The 21,246-nt window shown below is 41.2% G+C and overlaps 2 protein-coding genes across 8 annotated transcripts in view; one reads left to right on the forward strand and one right to left on the reverse strand.

The window, feature by feature from the left end:
- Positions 1-14,541, forward strand: part of LOC121069133 (sodium/hydrogen exchanger 9B2-like) — a 37,400-nt gene extending 22,859 nt beyond the window's left edge. For 2 of the 7 annotated variants that reach the window (XM_040554915.1, XM_040554921.1), the window contains exons 13-17: positions 3,737-3,877; positions 6,304-8,560; positions 11,873-12,058; positions 13,019-13,173; positions 13,929-14,541. The gene's annotated coding sequence lies outside the window, so the exon portion shown is untranslated. The remainder of the gene's footprint in view (positions 1-3,736; positions 3,878-6,303; positions 8,561-11,872; positions 12,059-13,018; positions 13,174-13,928) is intronic. The other 5 variants (XM_040554919.1, XM_040554917.1, XM_040554918.1 and 2 more) reach the window with 5 other exon arrangements.
- CISD2 (CDGSH iron sulfur domain 2) lies at positions 1,533-10,579 on the reverse strand. The gene is made up of 3 exons (XM_040554926.1): positions 10,402-10,579; positions 2,893-3,104; positions 1,533-1,889 (listed from the first exon to the last, which is right to left on the reverse strand). Exons 1-3 carry the CDS (start codon positions 10,502-10,504, stop codon positions 1,800-1,802), a joined length of 405 nt encoding a protein of 134 aa, XP_040410860.1. The 5' UTR covers positions 10,505-10,579; the 3' UTR covers positions 1,533-1,799.
- Positions 14,542-21,246: the final 6,705 nt, after the last annotated feature.

A 21,246-nucleotide genomic window follows, 5' to 3' on the forward strand; every position in this document is an offset into this window, starting at 1 on the left:
CCATGAGAGATAGTATTCCCTTCACAGACTGAAATGCAAGGAAATGGTCGTCTATCCTCCTTATGATCTTAATTTTAGTATCATGTAGAAATTATTAAAATGTCCTTTCTAAAAGGGAACTGTGAGTGCTGCTAGGGCAGTTCCAAATATGTTTATAGGGGAATGGAGCATAAGCAGAAACAAATGAAAAACTAGTTGTAGATAGTGTAGCAGCAGTCACCTCTAATAGCAAGCAGGAAGAAAAAAAACATTACAAACTGTCCTAGAACCAGAGTCGAGAGGCCAAGCTTTACACTGTCGTTCTCCTTTTAGAATAGCGTTTTGGGAGAAACTAAACCACTTTTGCTGTACTACTTACACTGACAGCATCTGTCTGAGTGGAGCAATGGAAGTGAGAACAGGATGATGTACAGAGCTTACTTCTCAAACTTAGGGAGAAATCAAATTACCTGAATGCAGAAGTATCCTGATAAAAGTTAAAAGTGCACACAGTTGTATGTAACAACTGACTGCTGCACTAGGCTGTGGATTGAAAAGCTGGAAAGCACTGTCTAAAAATGTTTTTCATATTTCATCTAGCAATTTCTCCACCAAGCCCGCGAAATGGGCTCAGTGTTCATTATACGTTATCTAGAATGGAAAACGGTACAATACAAGACAATATCATTATGGATCGTCCTCTGTTATAAATGTTATATCCTAATGGGGTAGCGGTTACAGGTTGCTTTCATCTATTAAGATAAGATTCCCGTGAGGCATTTAAACAAAGCTAGATTGTACCACGGTTCTGTTACACGCTGTGTAAAAGCAGTCAGGTAACCCACAGTCACATCCTAATCTGCCACGTTCTGCTGCAAGGCAAGAGCTTTAGGTACCGAGACCTACAACGGTTACAAATACAGGGATTACTTCAGTTCTGTTGCTGCTGTGACAGCCCTTGTGTGAGAACGGCTTCTTAACTTGTACTTGTTCCAGCACTGGTGATAAGCTTTGGCAGTAGCATGCTGCTCTGGGGCTTCCCACCTACCTAACAACAAGCCAAACAAAATGCTTGTTAAGGAACAGTCAAAACTTCCCTTAGATTTGTGCCACAATTTTAGACAATTGTCTAACTTGTACTTTTAAGCAGACCAATACAGTTTTTCACTGAAGAATAAAGCACTTTAGAAGAATTAATATGGAGTCTAGCAGTTAAATAAGTAGCACTTAGTTACTTACCTGCATCTGAAATTAAGCCCTACCACAGCAAAGTTCTGACTTGCCCTAATAACCGTTCTGAATCAGTAACAAGCCAAGAATACAGTTCACCTCCCCTTTCGTGGTTCTGTCATTTAACCAACTCCACCCATAAAAGTCCCCACTACAAGTAGCAGCATCTGCAGTGCATACGAACTTTGCAAGGAGCAAATCTCTTTCCTCACAAGAGCATGAATGACAAACGGGAGCTCAGAATAAAGGGGCAATGTTACTGGCTGACCTGTTCCCTTGGAAATAGTGACATTTTTGCAATTATGTGTTCATACAAACAAGGCTTAACTGTAGGAAGTCATTTTATTGTTGAAATAAACGACTTATATACAGAGATAGTTACTTTACAGTTTTACAAAGCAGACAGTTCTTCTCAGAATAAAGTATCAAACAGTGACAGATTTAGCACTGTCTAAATGCAGTTTATCCCAAAAAGAAATCTACAGCCATCATTAGACTAAATCATACCAATCACATAATAAAATGCTGCCCCTTGCAACTACAACAGTATAAATGACTTATCAGTCGTGATCTACTGGATTAAGCATTCGCTATACTTCTTTCTTCTTGAGTATTAGTGGACCTACATTATCTCCTGTTAGTTCATTGTGCTTGTTATGAGAGCCATCACAGACAGGGAACTGGAAGAAAACAAACGAGAAATTAGTACACCTCTGTATAGCAATTGCTGCTAGTTTCTCCGTTCCTCCTACTATGCCCCATTTCAACGTCAAACTCCCTGTCCCCTATCAGACGCATTACTAAAAAAAAAAAAGAAAACACATTGTTAACAGGTAGCTAAGTTTGTGAGGTCCTAAAATAGCTGTTCATAGACAAATTTAGAGATGAAGCCTTCGCCATGAAGGAACAGGGAACAAAGCAGCCACTATGGGCTTAAGGTTTATTGTGGAGCCAGTAAAAGTGCTCTCAACAGATCATTTTCAGCCAGTAAGTACCGTTTTAAGCAAAACTGAAATATTTTTCTGAAGTGATTATTCTGAACAAAAAGTACTTGAGAGAGCTTTCTAGGTCCAAGGCATAGTTTTTTGTTAAAACAGGAAATCATTCAGTCTAGAGAGGCCAACATCAGAGTGACATCAGGACAGTCGCAAGAATGAGATGAAAATCACCCATCTACTTCTGTTTGATGCAGGGGACACGGACCATCCAAAGCAGTCACCTAGTGGTTGCTCTGGACCAGGTGGGGATATGCTTTCCCTCAGAGGCCCCACTCTACTTTCATTCTAATATGAACAACTTTATAAGTATTGTTTTTCCATCATAGAATAGAATCATAGTTTTTTTCCAACCTTAATGATTCTAACTTATCTTCTAATTAGTTGAAATATATTTTCAAACCTTAAGGTTTGTTTTGTTTTAATCTAAATCACAGACGGTCACTCTATTTCTAGGAAAAACCCCAGTGTGTGTTGTTTTTTTATTACAGATTTCAACAGTTTCTCTCTGCATGTAGCTAGGTTTACAGTAGAGAAAAGTAAGAACTGTGCCATTCTCTGAAACCAGGATGCTATTCCACCTCCAAAGAAAAGCAAGAGGTCACCTTGTTGCAACTCACTACCACAGAACTGATAAAAAACATGCAAGTTTCAACCTCAAATCCTACAGTAGCACAAAGTACCTTACCGTCTTTGAACGCCAACACCTGCAGTAAGCTTTAGTGAGACACAGATCTTCGATGTTTATTTCATTCACTACTTTTGGATTTTCCTTTTGGATCTTGAGGTTAATCAAGCTATCCTTTTGCTGTTTCTTCTTGGGAAGGAATGGACGAACAGCAAGGTAACCCAGCAAGGCCAGCACGCCCAGGAAAGGCAATAACCGCAGCCATTCTGAAACTAAAGACAGGTGGAACTCAGACTGGCTCTTGACACCACTTCAGTCTGGTGCAGCGTCAGCTATTCTCAGATGATTTAGGCTTAGGGTAGGGAACGGGACTGCTCAGTCAGCAAGGCTCTGAGGGCAGATGAGACTTTGTGGGTAAATCATAAGATGAAAGAAGCCCCAGATTAAAATCTGGCTTTTACTGTAGCTAAGGAACAAACTGGACTCCTGGAATTTCATCTGAAGTTAATTTTTTAACACTCTAGAAGATGACTTGATGGAACAAAAATTAAAACAAGTAAAAGGTGTACTGAAATGAGGAACTAAAGTTACAGAGGTTCTGTTCACCAGACATAAAACACCACCAAGTAGTAGCAAACTGGGCATGATGACACGTGGGAAGTTAGTAAAAAGTCACTATGGTTCAGCGCCAGTATCTTACATTCTGTATATGAAGAACTATTCAATATGCTTTATAATTAGTTTTTTTAATTGCTCATTTCAGATTTTTATTCTTGAAGTTTTCCTCATTTGCTTAGTTCCACAAGTTGTGTTTAGAAACTTTTGGCAGATATAATGCCTATCATCAAACAAGCACTAACAAAACCTTTACCATTGCTTTTGGTTTGTTTGTTTTATTTTTCAGAGCTCTGTTTGCTCAGGGACCCACAAAAAGCTTCTACAATGCACATAGAAAAGGAGTCCTGACACTGGCTAGGTACCTTTACATAAGTCAAGCCCCAGGGAACTGCTTTTTACCAATCTGAGACATTTATTTTAAGTACAGGTAAGACATATTAGTACAAAAAAGACTTACTGAACTTTGAAATAAATTCAGCACCCGGCAAAGGATATACTTTAAAGGCTGATATGCTTTTCCAACAAAACAAGCTGTGACAATACTCCAGTGTAATTTAACAATGCATGTAGCAATAGAGAGAGGTTTTTTGGTTTTAATTTCTGGAGAATACATTAAATCTGAATAGTCATAAAGAAATAGAAGGGCGTTCAAAACATTTTAAATTGAGAAACAAAGAACTTGAATGAGCTGGAGCACAAACAGTTACACAAGCACTTTGTAAGAGAAAACAATAATCAAGTTCCTCTTTTAAATGATTTAGGATCAGAACATATCAAAATTTTGTTCTACAATTTGAATGCAATAGAACAGGCTGAGGATGCTAGGTAGACTGTGAGCTCTCAGAAATCACATTATTTTGTGAGGCTTAATTTTATTTGTAACAATAAAGAGCTTGCTCATGCTTTTCCAGTTAGACTGGAACTTTTTTTTTCCAGTCTAACTTTTCCAGTTAAAATGCAGTATTTCTTTCTTAATAATTTGAAGGTTCTGGAAGTACACCATGTAACAAAAATACTTTGCAGGAATAGCTTTATGTTCTCTGGGCTTTCTATATCCTTTGATGTGAAAACCATGCTTACTGCATTTACCTGGAAATGCGCCACAAATAAATAAATGATAAAGATGCTGCAAGAACTTTCAGTACTGTCTTTCCACGCCTGCATTTGCAGTGGTTCCTTTGCACAACAATTTTTGACAGTATTTCCTAGGAGTCACCACAACAGACCGGTCTCTGTTCCCTCAACAAGCTGTGGGCCCTAATTAATAACTATCTGGAAACATTTAAGTATCTCAATACTACACAAAACATTGGGCTTCCTGGACAGCAGTAACTGTTTGTCTTTTCTATCATTACCGTAAATAACAGTAAGACAAAAAATTTGAGCAGTTTTACTCTCCTTCAATAACGTAGTGAACATGCTCATTAAAAATGAAAGTTGCCTGAATATTCCAGTAGAGAGAAATATTAAGTTCTGGACAGACAGCGTGGTCCCCCAAAAAGGCTGACCATTTAGTTCTCACAGACACCTTTCCCTGTCACCGTCTGAAAAGACACAGGACAGGATAACGACAGGAGCCACCAAGGCAAACCTCTCACAGAGTGTCCTGAGGAAAGAGGTCTGGACAGCCAGCTAACCAGGCAGCCCCTCTGGCCTTGCACCATACATGGCCACACTCCATTTTAGAAGCTGCTGGCATAGCATCATTTACTCTTTGAGTTACCACTATTAGAAAGGACTTAACATCTCAAACTTTCACGAGATGGTGGTAACTCTGGTGGGACTGTGAAGCTAAGAGGTAAATGATAACAATCACAGACACACAACACAAACTAAGCCATGTTCCAGCCTTATCATTCATACAGCAAAAATGGTATCATGAGTAACATCAGTTGAGATGCACTGTTCCAGAACAGCCCTTCAACAGTCATCTGAACGTGCTTTCTGACTTTATGTGAAGGGCTGACTTAAAACATGCTTTAGAAGAGAGGGAAAAAGCTTTGGTCACTGAAAAAAAAAAAAAATCAAATTCAATATTTAACTTGACTGTTGGCAAAGAGCTGCCTATCTACAAAGTTACACTGAACTCCAAGACAGAATAGGCATCCCAACAGCTGCACCACAAAGAGAAGCAGAATACCTATCGAGTGTTAGAAATACCACTGGACTAAGACTGACACACAAAAAAGAGCACTCTGGCCAGAATTAAATGTTATTAAGAGACCAGCAACTGAACAGCAAGTGGCATCTCAGTACAGCTTGAAACTTCCTGACAGGACTTCGAAGTCAGAACACTCACTGGGACACCAGTTGTGTCTGTGGGAGACTCCTAACCAGTTGGGTTCATCCGAGTGAAAGAGGAACATGACAGCTGTAACCTCTTAGAAAGGAAACTAGAAACAAACAGGAATAGAAAGTACAGGGATATTATTTATCATGGGTATTATTTAGCATCTGTACGGTGCTAAGTGCTGATAAAGACTTTTGTCCTCAGTAGCCAATGATTTATTGAGATAACACTACTCTGGGAGTCTCTGGAAAGCCCCAAGTTATACCAACTTGTATCTTAATCGTAAGTTGACTTTATTGTCAACAAGAATGCCACAGACTCATACTTTTAGACTGAAAAAAACAACTTGACCATGTTTCTAGGGCATGAGAAACAAGATACTGTCACAAAGTAAAAAGTCCCAGACCTTTGGACTGGGAGGGGTAGGGGAGCAGGGGAGCCTTCACCCAAACTAATGCAAAGGTATCTTCCTACAACCGCAAGCTGCTTGGTGGTTTTGAAGCCAGTCATACCTTTCTGAAGCAGATGTAAGGCAATTCACAAAATTCTGTTTATTTTCACAGCTGATACTCAGAATTCAGCAACTACATTGACTCTGGAGATTCTTTATCAGCTCTGCTGCATGGGAAGAGGCAGTCTTTGGAGCCAGAAATGGAGAGCAGAGGATCGAAGAGGTTAGTCTTCAAACTTGACTTGTATTAGGATAGAGACCAATCCCAAAGATAAGTCCTGGAAAGTATCAGGAACATCACTGAAACAGGAGTGCCCAGAGAACTGCAAGAAGCTGAGGCCATGGACCACTGGCCATGGTGTTAGGTTTTCGAGAAAAGGTTGTCTTAACTTTTAGTCCAACAGTAACAAGTCCAAAAAATAAGAAACACAAACATTGTGAGCAGAAGAGGACCAACCAGCCACTGAGTCAAATCAAAGCCAGTGTTTACTGCCTGTATGTTTTTCACCAGCCCTTCTTGATCTTTCACTTTGATTTTATGTTTTAGCTCATTTACGTGGAAATGACCCTGTGCAGACTCAAAAGCAGTTTCTGAAGATAACAACTCAACCGCAAGCCAAAGTTTTAACAAGTATTAGCTACCAGTCAAAATGAATACTGGAACTGTGGTTGTATTCTCTCTAAACTGCTGCAATTCTTCACGCAGGTTCAAAATATTGACCCGACTATTTTCTCTTCAGAACTAATAAGCCGTTCTGTCCTGTTTTCTGTTTGGTTGCTTGATCATTTATTGATGTTGTCATTGCTAAACAAACTAAAATCAAATGACTGTGCACACCACTTCAATGTTAGCTTATTCAGCAGGTGGGAAGGTGGAGAGGTGACCGTCCTTTTAACGGCACAGCACACTAAATAATAAAGCAGAAAGCCAAAGCAAAGGTAGGTTAGCAAGCTAGTCTGCAAACAAGAAATTTGTTGTTCAAATGAGCTCTGCAGACTCTCTGGTCATGATGTCAGCCCTCCTTCTTTCTGCCAGTAAAAGATGACCCACAAAACTGTCCTCTTTCTGCCTGGCAGCTTGTCACACTCACATCCCTCGTAACATGTATGCCAGGTGCGTGACAGCCCACACAGGAATGCATCATGTTTATGGAAAGGAGACTGGCACCTAGAGAGACCTTGAAATTCCCTTTTCTCACTTCTGATCACGTTATTCTGAGGTTAATTGCTGTTCCAGTTTAAAGAAACTTACCAGGACAGAAAGCAAAGCCAGCAGACGGCAACACTGTTCATTTTAGCGAACTTGAGAAGGGAAGGGTAAAGCAGCTATGACAAGGAACTGAAAGAGGCTTCTGAGCAGCAGCAGTGCGATAATTCAGCTATCCGTTTTCAAACCCAAGGTCAAACACATTAATTCCCTCCTCCCTCCTTGCTTTTACCTTCAGGAGTTCTGCACTGGACGTTAAGAGTCTTCCTCTCTCCAAGCAAGCAGTTTTCCACTGTGGTCTGGCAAGGTCATAACAAACACCAGGTGTCTCAAGGTCTATAATCAGCACACCTTAACGATACCCTACAGGAAAGGTTCTTCCCTGGGCTTTTGGTCTGGTGTTTCTACAACTGATGCACCACAGGAACTGAAGCTGCATCTGCCTGGAAGCTACCAAAGGTTTATAGAAGCAATAAAAGCACTAACAAGCAAAGCACTGCACCGTTCCGAATTTCAGTTCTGGCCCGACTTTGTGAACAAAGTCAATGCCAGCAAGTGCTTTATAGTGCCGGTCCCTAAGTTCAGCAGATGCCAAAGGACAAATACTAACACATTTTAAATGATTTAAGATCAATATTATTTCTGACCCTCCAAAATGAAGCAAAGGAAAATGCTTGACGTATTATTTGCCAAAGAATATGATGCCCTAAAACTTCTAGTAGTAGTAATAAACACAAAAGGAAATTTAAATCTAATCTTCACTAATGTTTAAGAGTCATTCACTGATGTTAATTCAATTAAAGATATTTATAATTACCATTTTCCTTCCAGTTTTTAAGTTGCACTATACTCATTCAACAGTCCTGGAAATTTGATTTTAAAGCTAGAAACCATATCTGTTTTATGAAATGGTGAATTACTATTCAACAATGTAAAATACAGCCACTTACAGTATGGTTGGTGCTACCATTACCCTGTTATCGGAAGTACCTCTAAGTCACTGCTGCAAAACAACTCCCAGAATTGGCAATCCCCTACTTTTACAGGGTTACAACTTCAGGATGGGGCACGCTAAGAACACAACAACAACACAGAAGAGGAGATGCTTGCGGAAGCACGCTTATTAGACAAAACTTGAGACTGACAGCAGCTCTGGGTGCGGGTAAGCACAGAAATCTTTCATGAGCAGTGAGGTTTCAGTGAGTTTCAACAACTTTTAATAGCATTAAGATAGGATCATTTTTAATTTATGTGCCTAGGGTATAACATCCTAGCATTTTCTGTTGAAAATGCCTCAACATGTTGCATCTACCCTATGCCTTATTAAGCACCTTGTAAAATTTTGCTGTTTTTTCTCCTATTTTCATTCATTTCCACTTTAGAGGAAGATATCTAAGCAGGACATCAGATAGTATTCTAGCTGATTGCTGAAAAAATGAAGAGTGTCAAAACATTGGCTCAATAGCTATGTATTTTTGATTATCCCTCTGTTTCCACTTTTCAGTGTTCAACACGAGACCAGTCAAAGAAATCACTAATAATTAGAGGTAATGCTTTTTCTTCTGCTATGCCCACTGAATTTTTAAAAGGTCTCAAAGCAATTTCCCACTCTGTTCCTTCTTTACCTATGTTTAATATTTTTGGGAGTGACATTTCATACATTTGGTCTCCCCTTGAGGGTTTCAGTTGCTTACTTATTCCTCTCCCTCCAAATTCAAGCAAGTACCTGTTAAGGGGGTTAACAACATGACAGCAAAACATTTCTACTAAAAAAAAAAAAAAGAAAAAAGAAAGCTCTGACCAGAGGTTTTCCGAATAAGTTTAATTACTAGACCGTGTAGTGTGAACATATACAGAGGCTGCACAATAATCCTGTTACAGAAACGTATGTCTGGAAATGTGAAGCAAGAAGATAGTAAGCTCAGGTATTATTAAGCTTAAGAAACTTTAAGTACCACTCGTGGTTAAAAAGACAATGACTTAAGCATGAAACTGTCAAAAGCTGGGGTAGGAGAAGCTGCTTTGTTCTGAATCTCATTACATCCCTTTCCTCCAACTTTATAGCAGCTGAGCTTCTCTTTTGGTCAATATAATTGACAGCATTTTCAGATGAAAGAGTAGTTACGGGGATAGAAGGACAGGTTTCCTTGTCCTGAGAAAGATAATGGGGCTTTTAAGTTTACAAGGAGCATACACACTGTAAAAAGTACTCAGACCTAGTTTTAAATGAAACCATTTCCCAGCACTACTGAAGTCATACAGCTTGGTGCTGCAAGAACACATGGGCTCGATCCTACACTTTGAAGATGTTTTCTATTTCTAGACAGCTCTTGTTAGAATATTCCTCTCGTTTATTATTGCCAAACTAATCTTGTTATTCGAGCTATTTGAGGCTCTGCCTGCAGTACCATGCCAGAGCCTGAGCTCACACAGTTCCAGTTTGCAAAGTACTGAGATGCCCTGACCACCTAAGGATTTAATGCTACGTAGCATTTTCTTTCTTGTTCGCTCTGTGATAAGGCTATGACTAACAGATGGATATTTTCACTCCCTCACCCAGGAAAAAATTAAAAAACTTATTAAAAAAATTATATAAGGACATTTAAGAAAGCTTAATTTCATGTACAAGCCATGCTCCCATACAGAGCCCTCTCCAGCTGTGTCCGTCAGCTCTGCACAGAGGCTACCTCGGACCCTTGAGGCAGAGGCAGGGGCTCGGGCCTGCAGCCAAACCCCACGTCCCGCCCGCGCGGGGCCCCTGGCTCGCCCCTACTCGCACAGCCGGAGAGGTGAAGCACGGTGCGAGCCAGCCGCGGCCCAGGAGCCTCCTTTCCCCTGACCCCCCCACCTAACTCAGACAGCTGCCCACCCCACACGGCTTCGTCGGGTGGCTTTCCTTCCACAGGGCTTTAACGGCGACCGAACGCCGGCTGCCCGTCCCTCTCCCCCCGGGGGAAAGCCGGAGGAGCCGGGGAATTAAGGGAAGGGCCCGGGGCCGCCTACCTGTGAGGCGGAGGAAGCCGCCGACGCTCTCGGGCAGCGGCAGCCGCTTGAGGTAGGCGGGCAGCTGCACCTTGACGATGCGGGCCAGGCTCTCCAGCACCATGGCGCCCGTTAGGGGGGGGCAACGGCCGCCAACCGTCGCCGCCGCCGCGCATGCGCCGCCGGGCGGGGCCGCGCACGGCTGAGCAGAGCCCCCTCAAGCTCGCGCCGCGCGGGGGCGCTGCAGCCGCCGGGGGGCGCGCGGGCGGCGCCGGCTGTTAGGGTGGGAGGGGCCGCGGGCGGCCGCTGAGGGGGGGCGCGCTGCTGAGGGGAGGTGGCCGGGCGGGGTCTGTGGGGATGGACGGGTGTTTGTCCTGGGTTGTGTATCTCTGAGCACGTTATCCGATGTTCTCTAATTTTATGGCAAGGAGACTGGTCATTTGGGCATAAAAATTTGCCTCTGTATAGCCGGTGAAAAGATGGAGCCATTCCAGGCCAGTTCACAGTCCTGCCAGACCTGGAAACTCTTGTGGTAATTCCTTGGTCATAAACCTAACACCATTTGGGTCAAAATGCTACTGTGAGCTCGTCCATCAAGTGCTAACACCATACAGCGGGGAACACGAGCATCTCCAGGAAAGCTGAAAGAGCATGATTGTTCTCGACCCATTGCCTCCTTACGTGATCCTGACTGGAACACGGTTCTCTCTCCTCCCTCAGCATACAGAAACCACACCATTGCTGCCTGTACCAGCTGTGCTCTTTTCCTGCCACCCCAGAACTTGTAACTGTTACATTTTGGGTTAAGTGAGTAGAGTTGAGCAAAGCAATGACAAAGTAGTTGCACCTATTTCTTGAAGCAGTGCGGCTGTCTTTAGCTGCATCTACTTGGCAGTTTTCTTTGCCTTCTATTGGCTGGGATATAAAAGCGCAGTGCTAGTTTTCTTTCACTATTTTGCTTCAACAATTGATCCTGGACAACATTAATCAAAATTAATTAATTTAAAGTTAAAATTACCATGAAGAACTAAGGCAAAAACTAAATACTCGAAGCCAGGCTTAAGACAAAAAAATGCAGCTTGTTTGTGCTTCTGGCCTGAATATTGCTTTCCTACCTGTGACCCTACATTAACTTTTCCTGATGAATCATCTTTAGCTAGTAAGAATATTCCTGTGATCTCAGAGTATCTTAGTTCCCCGCCTCATCTAAGTTTAGTCTGATAATGACTATGTCTGATGTCCTAAGATGATTCCTTCTTATGCAGGCAAATGCCTGCTCTTAGACGAGATAATGAAAGAACAAAATGTTTGATTATTCTGCAAAGATTGCAAATCAGATCTGTCATGATGTAACCTTGTTTGTGAAACTCTAGAGAAAAAATACGCAAGGCTGAAGATACATCAAGTAAATCCTTCAGCTATGAATCAAACAACTTCACGCTGAGGCTGAGAGTCCCTGTCCTTCCCTCCATCCTTTCCTCTGCTCTTTCAGCCTCCTCTGGATGCTCGCTGTGGCATGGGGAGCACAGCTGACATTTCACTGAGCTTCTGAGCCCTGCTGCACCGCCTTTGATCTGCGCTCCACTCAGCACACCGCTAGACACTCTGCACATGCTGCAGAGAGGAACCGCTCTCACTGCGCCTTGCCTGTCTGCATGGGCATCACTTGACGTGAGGCGTGAGTAGTTTTGGTATATGAAAGGGTGATGTCATTGCTTGTGGAAAAACTATAAAGAAAGTGAAGCCTGAATGAGGTTATTAGCTGGAGGGGAGGCAAAAGATGGTCTTTGGACATCCGGTTTGAACTGGGGCTTGGGAGATCTGTGTTCACTCTCCAACTTGGCCGCAAACTTCCTGTTTGACTTAAGGGGAAAAATGTAAGCTGCAGGCTTGCTCAGTCCTGCAGAAAAGAAGAAGGTTTTACGCAGTTGTCCATCTTTAGGGACCTAGTTACAGGGGAAGGACTTAAGATCGGTTAATATCAAGAGGCTTACCAGGCATGTGACATCTTCTTTCTGTTATAGACATTTAACCCCCTGTGTGGACATATATATGGACACAAGTCCATATCTCTTTGTGCCTCAAATCTCAGTGCTGCTGGGTATCTGGAAAATCTTCTAGCACTTTGGGAAGAAGGGCAGGGTCATTTGTTGTTGCATGTTTAGCTTTGTTTTGTGAATGTTTAAAGTAGAGATTGCCTCTGCCTATGTGTTTCATACTGAACATGGCCACTGAAAATCTGGTGTTGGGCAGGGAATATAGGAGCTGCTGTAATAAAAACAGCACAAAAAGCCCAAGCACAGCTACTGGAACAGAACCTAGGTCACCAATACTGAAACATAATTGTTGCTTTCAGCAGTAAGTATCCTCTATCACTAAGATTTTTCAGCAACTAAGTACATTACAGACAAGGTGCAGCTTGGAGGCCACGTGAGGAGGTCTACATCATTAGTGCTAGCTCAGGTCTGTTACAAGGAACTCCCAAAATACAATTCAAAAGAGAACTGGCAAAAGGACTTGCTCCTATGCATGCTTTGGTGAGAATGGTGGAAAAGTTCATGGCAGAGGTGCAGATCATGTTTGGTGGGGCTTGTTCTGTTAAGTGCAATGTTACTAAAACATAGCTGCATTTGTCCAGCTCCCAGTAGAAGTAAGAGTCGCCTTCAGCATCCAAAAGCTGGTCAGCCCTGCTCCATCTGAACGCAGGTGAAAAGAAGCTGCTGGTGTTCCTCCTCTCTAACCCTGCATAAATTGCTTAATGCCCCTGCACCTTTAATTCAGCTGCAAAATGAGGTAATGCGTGCTGGTCTGTCTAGAACACATTAAGATTTGCGAAGGAAAAGAACATTTATAGATGATATTTATGTATTTTATTTTACCAAGTACATACCTGTAAGGATAAAAGATGAAATATTCCAAGGTAGCAGACACACAATCCTTCCATCTCTAAAACAAGCCTAAGTAGCGCAGTAATTTGCTCAGCTTTCTTTCGTGTTTATGAGCTTTTCTATCAACAGGATGTCTTGTGTTGTTAAAACCATTTTCTTGGAATTGGCATTGCCATTATCCATACCGAGCGCCTAGAATAATCTCTGCAGCAGGCAAAACTACTGTTGTCAAATAAAAACTAGCCTGTCGCCAAAGGGCTGGGTTCTGGCATCAGCAAATGCATGGCTCTATCTAGGAGGAAGCTAGATCTCTCCCTTCGTATTTGAATCATTTCACAATGGGGGTTGATTAGCTGCCGTTCCTGCTGTTTCTAAAGATCTCTTATTCTTCTGCTTCCCCAAAAGCAAGCAAAATCATGACACCCCAGAAGGGCTGCAGGAACTGTGATTCATTTCATGTGGTCTCCGTCAGTATGCAGCACTGTCAACACCCAAGTATTAAAAAAACGAGTCTCAAATAATAAGTAAACTGGCTTAAAACACATAATCCATAAGACCATATGTATATATAAGGTTACTTTCCTGCTTTATGAACATTGTGAGTGAGTTGCCGTTGCGTTGCAGCCAAGTTAGGTTTTCATTTGTTATTTTTACATCCAGAGGCTTAATTGCCGTTAGAAGAAAGCTGAGACTGTCGTGCTTTCACTTGACTCTCCGAACTGGCACTGGAAGTGGCTTCTGCTGGAGCTTGTGGAAAATATCTGCTCCTCTGCAGTGTGCACCATGCTTGAGAGAAAAATGGATAGAGAAAATAAATCACTTATAAACGAATCAGGAGGGTAATTTTGTGATAGCATAATTATCATATTATAAAATTATACTAAATTATTTTACAATCAATGGGGGATGAAAGGAGAATCCAGACCGAAAGAAGTTAGCCTGGTATTACTTTTTAATCTAGCTAATGTCTAAGCATTTTACAATGTAACTATTATGTTTTGAAAGCAGGTGCTATTGTAATTGCCTAAGTAGCTGCAGTGTCCTACTGTAGCATGTATTATTGTTGCATTTTCAAATGTCCCTGCGGCTCAGAATGCTGTTTATTGTCATGGGTTGTAGAGCACTCATTTCCAAAAAGAATGAAAACAGGAATGTAAAGAAAAATGGCAAGATTTCTAAGAATTGTATCAAATTCCAAAATGCTACTTTGTGCAAGAAAGACCAGAGCCTATGTGCAATTGTACATAAGAAATAATCATTCTTTGATCTCTCAGCCACAGGTTTAACATTTTAATTTCTTCTTCTGACTGCTGTTGCTGGGGAGTGTCTTGGGGAAGTGCTGTGCATAAGTTATGGTTGAGGATATGAAACAAAGCTGAAGAAAATCCCAACCCAAGAAGGAATAGGTGTCTTCAGTGTTGATTTCCTAGATATCCCCAGATAAAGTACAGTTTGTCTCTTTTTACATTGTTAGATTTTTACAAGCCAGGACTGTCTTTTTTGCAATGGTTAGCATTAGTCCACAACAGTGGCTTTCACAGTCACTAGAATATTTGCAAAAATAACGCAGGATAAAACTATCCAAATGCTAGGTTACTGATTCCTGTTGCCTTTAAATAAAGCTGAGGAAGTAACTGAAGTTGTATGACATGACACTGTTGTAGGTAGCATCAGTGAAGTAGTGCTAATGATGCACTACTAAATATAACATTGCAACGAGTTTTAAACTTTGATCCAATCTTTCCATCCGCATTAGTAAGTTGATCCAATACGTAATAGCTCACGAGGATCCAGGCCGACCCCTGGTTGCGTAAAGAATTGCACAGGTTTGGAACTTTATTGGTTTCCAGAGAGTTGCTAATTCAAATTTTTACTCATATCAGAACAAGTATCTTTAGGATACACTAATAACTTCAAAAAAGACCAGATAGGTTACTGATTTGTGGCAGGTTCTGCCTGGTTTGTTGCAACAAAACAGACTACAAAATCCCCAGACTGTCCCCTGGGAGGAAGCTGCAGTGATGAAAAACAGATACCTCCTCCCCTGCGCTGAAGGACCGACAGAGGACAAAGCCGACAAGCGGCACACTACTACACGGACAGCTGTGAGTAACACCACTACCAAAAAATACAACCAGCTCTCTTAGCATGGGAATTCCAGGGAAAAGAAGCACCGTGTGTCCATGCATTCTCAGCAGGGAACCAACTGCACGCTATTCCCTTTCGAACTGCATTGATCTCTGATGTCAGGGAAGACTGTATCCTTGACCAGACAGCTAAGGCTGTCTTTGTCCCCTGAGTACTTTACTCCCTGGTGTAATAGCTGTCACTGAAAGATATTTCCTTCATTTTGGAAGGCAAAGGTGAGCGTGCCACAAGACTGATTCCTGTGACGCAACGTGCATTTGTTGGCAGTGCCTAATTATAGCACAGAAAAACTACCGGCTTCCCCTCCCGAGGACAGAGTACACGATCTCTGCAGTACGCCTGCACTCTGCTCTTAACTTCTTCCTGTGTCATGCTGCCCACTGACACCGCAGTAAAACGGCACTTGATCATTTCTCAGGCTGCTGTGAAACAGCAGCACTCTGGAGATTTCTCAGCCTGCCTCCCTCCTCAAGGCTAAGCTGTGCGAGATCTAGGTAGTTGGCTGTTTCCTCGAAGATTTCTAAGTCACTTTCTCACTTGCCCTTCGAGATACCATCAGAATCTAGTATCAGTTCTGCACATCACCCCAGTACAGGGAGATACAACATCTGCAAAGTAAAAGCATTTTGTAAAAATCAGTTTATTTTTTCCCTCTAATCAGCAGTGAAAGCAACCAACACGAAAAGTAGGCTATAATCACATCACATCAAAGTTTAAAAGGTTTACTTACTTTACAGGAAAGGTGAGCCTAATGACTGTGAAAGATAAAAATTAAATGGAAAATGAAAAAGAAATACACAGTAATTAAGAGGCATTTGTCTTGATCAACATGCTAGGAGAGTGCTCCTGGAAAACAGAAAAAGATTTAGTGCCCCTTCTTTTTAGAGAAAAAAGTCTTTTATTGAAAATTATTCTTGTCATAAGTATCTATATTCAGTTTATTAAGATACTTGAGAATGTTTTAAGCTGTTTCCCCAGGAGGAATTGAATTATTTTTCTTCGTTTTTTTTACACTTTTATGTGCATTTGGTGCCTGAACAAGATGTTATTTTGATAGCTTCAGGGACAGAAATGTTCTAATTTTTCAGAAACCAGGTACAGTAGAAATGAATGCCACACATCATCCCTTAGAATGTCTGTTCAACAAGACTTGGTTTGTCAAATATCCTAAACTATGTAAGGGTGAGCACATCATTTAGTCTTAGAGTACCTGAGTCCTCCATGCCTAATTGCAGCTGTGTTTGTTTTTCTGATACAGGAGCTATGCAGAGATCACAAAATCACTTACCAAAGGCCACCAAATATTCAGGAAGGACTAATAAATTCTCTTTTTCCCAGTTAACTTGAAATTTAAATTGCTATGACGGGAAAATTAGTATCTCTAGATGCCACTAACAAGTCTTCAAACCAGTATTTTTTTCAGTTTGGGGGTATTTTTTTCCAGATGAAGTCCCATTATTAAAAAAAAAAAAAAAAAAAAAAAGATTTGTCACTTTTTCTTGAGAAGCTGCAAAGCATGCTTGACCTAGAAGAAAAAAAGTTTTCAGGAGTGGAGAAACAAGGTTGCCCTTGCTTTCTATTTTGCAAAATTTTCAACAACGTGCCAACCTGTTTCATGACTATCATGTGTGTCACAACCCACTCGCCCGGAAATACTGCCCTGATCCATCCCCATAACCATAATGATGAATCGTGTAACAACTGGCTAATTTCAGTATCGGTGATTTAGAGTCATCAGCAATATTTCCCAAATTACACTGACAGCAAACTAGAATAATATTCCTTCCTTCCAAGAGCTATATTTGGCTGTAATTACCTGGGCATTTGAACTCCAAGCAACCTCTTGGACATTTTAATTGGGACATACCAAAACCTGAAAAGATCAGCCAAATCTTTAAAGATGAGGTTGCTCAAAAGGACAAAGTAAAATGAGTCGTAGTAACACGATACTTGGCTAGTTAGATCCATTGTCCAAATACACGGCATATACTTCTGTCAGTTCAAAGACAAACCAAACAAACCAAAGAAACATTGAAGTATTTCTGTGGACTTTCCTATTTACTTAAATCATTAGAGTGAAGTATGTCAATACAGCATCAGACAATTAAAACACTGCAGTGTACAAAGCTATGTAATAATTCTGCCAGGGAAACAGCATTAGTTTGTATAAAACCTCCTGTCTCAACTAAGATGAAGGGCATTAAATACACAAGTATAAAGTACAGTATCAGTGTCCTGATTGGCACGGGCTAACTAATTGCCTGTAAGTAACCAAACAATGAAAACTGAACTCAGAATGTAGCAAGCCAGGTGAATTGAAGCCTACGCTTCTGATCAAGCAATGCAGCACGTTGTGAAGCCTGACCTGCCTTACACATACCAGGGAGCCCATGAAATACGTTACCTAGCCTGTCTGAATAATAAACTTTCATCCTGATCATCTAATCTGGACTTTTACCTTGCATTAGGCAAACTGTTCAAAGCATTTGTCGAACCCAAATGCTCCTCAAAGACTGTGGTTTGCTCAGTACGTTTGCATCCTGGAACAGGCATTGGAGGAGCAACCAAATTAGGATGGTCTGAATCTGACTAGTAATCAGTTACCTCAAAGTAATAAAAAACCAGACATATCTTGAAAGTGCAACAGAGACTCCTTTGATGTCTCCTTTAGTAAACACAATAGGCCAAATTAGGTACTGCTGTCAGCTGCTGTAAGAGCTCGGTCATTTTCAGTAAGAGTGCTACAGCCTTAGCACTCAGTCTGATGGCAGCCTGAGGGGTCAAAAAGCAGGTATAACGAGGAAAAACAACCAACTCCGAAGTCAGGGGGTAAAGTAGGTCACCATTAAGCACCTTTCTGAACGGATCTCCAAGTGATGTAACCCAGCCTACTGGAGCTGATAACGCTGCTTTGCTCCAGAGAGGTGTTTCACCTGCTCAGTTCAGCCTGCGTTAGCTTATCTCAGCAACTGTGCCTACCCTCTCAGCCCCTCACACCCCTACTTTAGGATGCTATTTTGCCATATATATATATGTATATGTATAATTTGTGCTTGCTCATGAATGTAAAGAATTCATACAAAAGGAGAAACCTAACGTAGTTAGTAACTACATGGCAACACAACTTTTTTTCCAAATGCGCATCGTAATTGCACCGTGCATATGCCCATCTATGAGGTTTCATGCTTCAATACCCATAAGCTGAATCAGCACAGAAAATAAACATTCCTTTTGACACAAACTGCTGCTGACTTGAAAGGAATATCTCTTTCATTTAGATCAAATGGTACTTTATCTGGAAAAAAAAAAGAATAAAATTCTGTGAATACTAATAAATATCCTGTAGCAGTTTTCAGACATTCAGTTGTTTAGGTCTGTGAAAATAACATAATGAACTTTATGTTGTCAAAACTTTCTTCTTGTAAAATAGCTCTTGCTTTTCCTAAGGATTTCAGGAGAAGAGAAAAATCTTCAACTGAAAAAAAATATGTTGTCACTACAAGACTAAAAATGTACTGAACTATGAAGCGCTAAGCAAAATCCTGAAGGCCAAAAGATTTTGTGGAGATTGTTGGTCTGTTGATATTGGTGTAAGTTACTGAAGTATTTTAAATTCTTGTGAATCCCACACGGTGTTGTGTGAGCTCTGAAACCTCAGCATGCTATTATTCAATAAAACGCTCAAGCTTTTCACCGAGACTTGTATGTGGACCTAAATGTTAGATCTGACAACTCCCTGCATATAGCAGCAAAACCTTAAAATAGATTATTGTGCTTTGCCCCATGACCTAGCAGTGAGACAGAAAGCCCTGCTATACAAAGGGAACATGTGGGATAGCTTGGAAATTGTTTCAGTGAGGATGTCAGAGAAGCTGTTGAAGAAACAATGGAAGATGAAGAGATGCCAAGCTGGATCTTTGATCTTATATTCCTTAGGAAGGTAACTGCTGCCTCACACATTGACCTTGGGCTGGACTCCAGATGGGAAAGGGTTTTACTACGTCTTCCCAACAGAAAATGAAGTAATGGCCCTGGAGGTAGCAGCCGGGAGCTGAGCACGTGCTACGAAGGCTGGAGCTGTGCCTTGCCATCCTTCTTGAAGGGGAGAAGCCCCCAGCTATACGGGAAGGGCTGCTGGCCTTTGGTATTTAAAACACGGATCAGATGGAAGCCAGTGACATCCCCAAACCTGTTTTTCTTCCACTGTCATGTAATGGCACTCGGGTTGGCAAGCTCAGTCTTTTTTTTTTTTTTGATTTGTTGCAATAAAAATAATTGATCGAACAATCTTATTTTATCAGCTTTCCCCTGTGATCTTATTCCTCATGGTCTCCACTGAATCAAATGGGTCCCCAATACGGTGAGATTTGCTCAGACTGACGAGGGATTTGACTTGCAACCTCGATTTATGATAATTAAAGGAAAAACAAGTTGGACAGGATGCTGAAGAGAAAATTGAGGCCTGGTAATACGTGCAAACAGGGAGAAGCTGTTGTTGTTTTTCATCTTCTTAGTGCTTTGTTTTCCAGCAGCAGAAGCTGTTGTGTTTTGTCTCTTCCAAACAGAAACTAATAATGATCTACTGGATGCACTAATGAGAAGGGTGTCTTTCTTTTTTCAAAGTAATTTTTTGTTTTCCTGAAAAGGAAGACATTTTCCTTTTTCCTCTCAGATACATGAAGTGTTGCATATGGAGTGCTGCTTGGAGCCTTGGGTGCTCGGTTGATCCACCTGTTTTGGAGACAGGTAGAATGGGATAAGTGTAAAAATGGCTGGTCTAAAGCAAGCAGAAGTGAAAATTTAACACTGATGTGCAAGCCAGCTACACTTAACTAAGGCTGGGCTGCTTTTCCCTTGAGTCCCCTCTATGCTGAGAGAAGTGCTATAACAATATATCAAGGCGATCTCTGTTCGTGCTTGCACTGCTGGAACATCGTGAAACAGCTGAGAGGGACTGGCAAAATCAGCCTTCAGAGGTTACTGACCATTTGGCTGCACGGGGCCCTGTAATGCTGTACTTAAAAAACAAATACAATTTAGGGAGAGAATTCCAGTCAAGTAGCCTATTCCCGGTATTTTTCCAAACCATTCATTACCATGCCACATCTACTGAGCTATTTTGCATAATAAACCTCTGAAAACCTAACCCAGCTCCACTGGCATATAAGGATTGGACATTGTAATACCTCCATTCAGTCACTTCTGAGGATTAGCTTCAAAAATCAAATTAAAATGAAACAAACCCCAATGGACCGGGTAGTTCCACAGTAAGTTGCAACGCCCATATTCAGCAACCATTATCTGTGCCTCTTGCATTTTACATTACTAATATGAGGTATCCGTGCAAGTAGCATGCAGTACACCTACTGCATATGGTAAAGGTGAGAAACTTGCGTGCGTGGCACATCAATGTATTAAGGTTACAAGGCCTTTCTTGCATGGGTATTCCTATTGAAGTAAAATATTTATTTCAGTTTATTAATATCCAAAAGCTGAGGGGAAAACACATGATTTTCACCCTGCAGTTTGAGGAAAAGGAGATGGGGGTGTAACATTCTCCAGGCAGGGCTGTGTGCTGTGACTTGCAGAAATTGTCCCAGCACCGTAACTACACTTGTTTTTCATACCTAAACAAATTGTTATTTTTAATTCATTTTCCCAATTGTATTTAATGGTATTTAAACTGATGTATTTGTTTGAAAAAATGACCATTAAGCACCACAAAGTGTTTCTCTAAAAAAGTATACTAAAGTGATCTATGCAAACCTATTTCTGAGAAATGGCTATAACCAAGAACTATACTAAATACTAACAGAGATACTGATTTTAA

Source organism: Cygnus olor, chromosome 4, assembly GCF_009769625.2.
Source record: "Cygnus olor isolate bCygOlo1 chromosome 4, bCygOlo1.pri.v2, whole genome shotgun sequence".
NCBI lineage: Eukaryota > Metazoa > Chordata > Aves > Anseriformes > Anatidae > Cygnus > Cygnus olor.

Bases quoted from the DNA above. Each gene is read 5' to 3' on its own strand.
- CISD2 (XM_040554926.1), bottom strand. From the start codon at position 10,504: ATGGTGCTGGAGAGCCTGGCCCGCATCGTCAAGGTGCAGCTGCCCGCC. The intron at 3,105-10,401 runs GTAGGCGGCCCC...ACCTGTCTTTAG, and splicing joins CGGCTTCCTCCGCCTCACAG to TTTCAGAATGGCTGCGGTTA. The intron at 1,890-2,892 runs GTAAGGTACTTT...GTTTTCTTCCAG, and splicing joins GGTGTTGGCGTTCAAAGACG to TTCCCTGTCTGTGATGGCTC.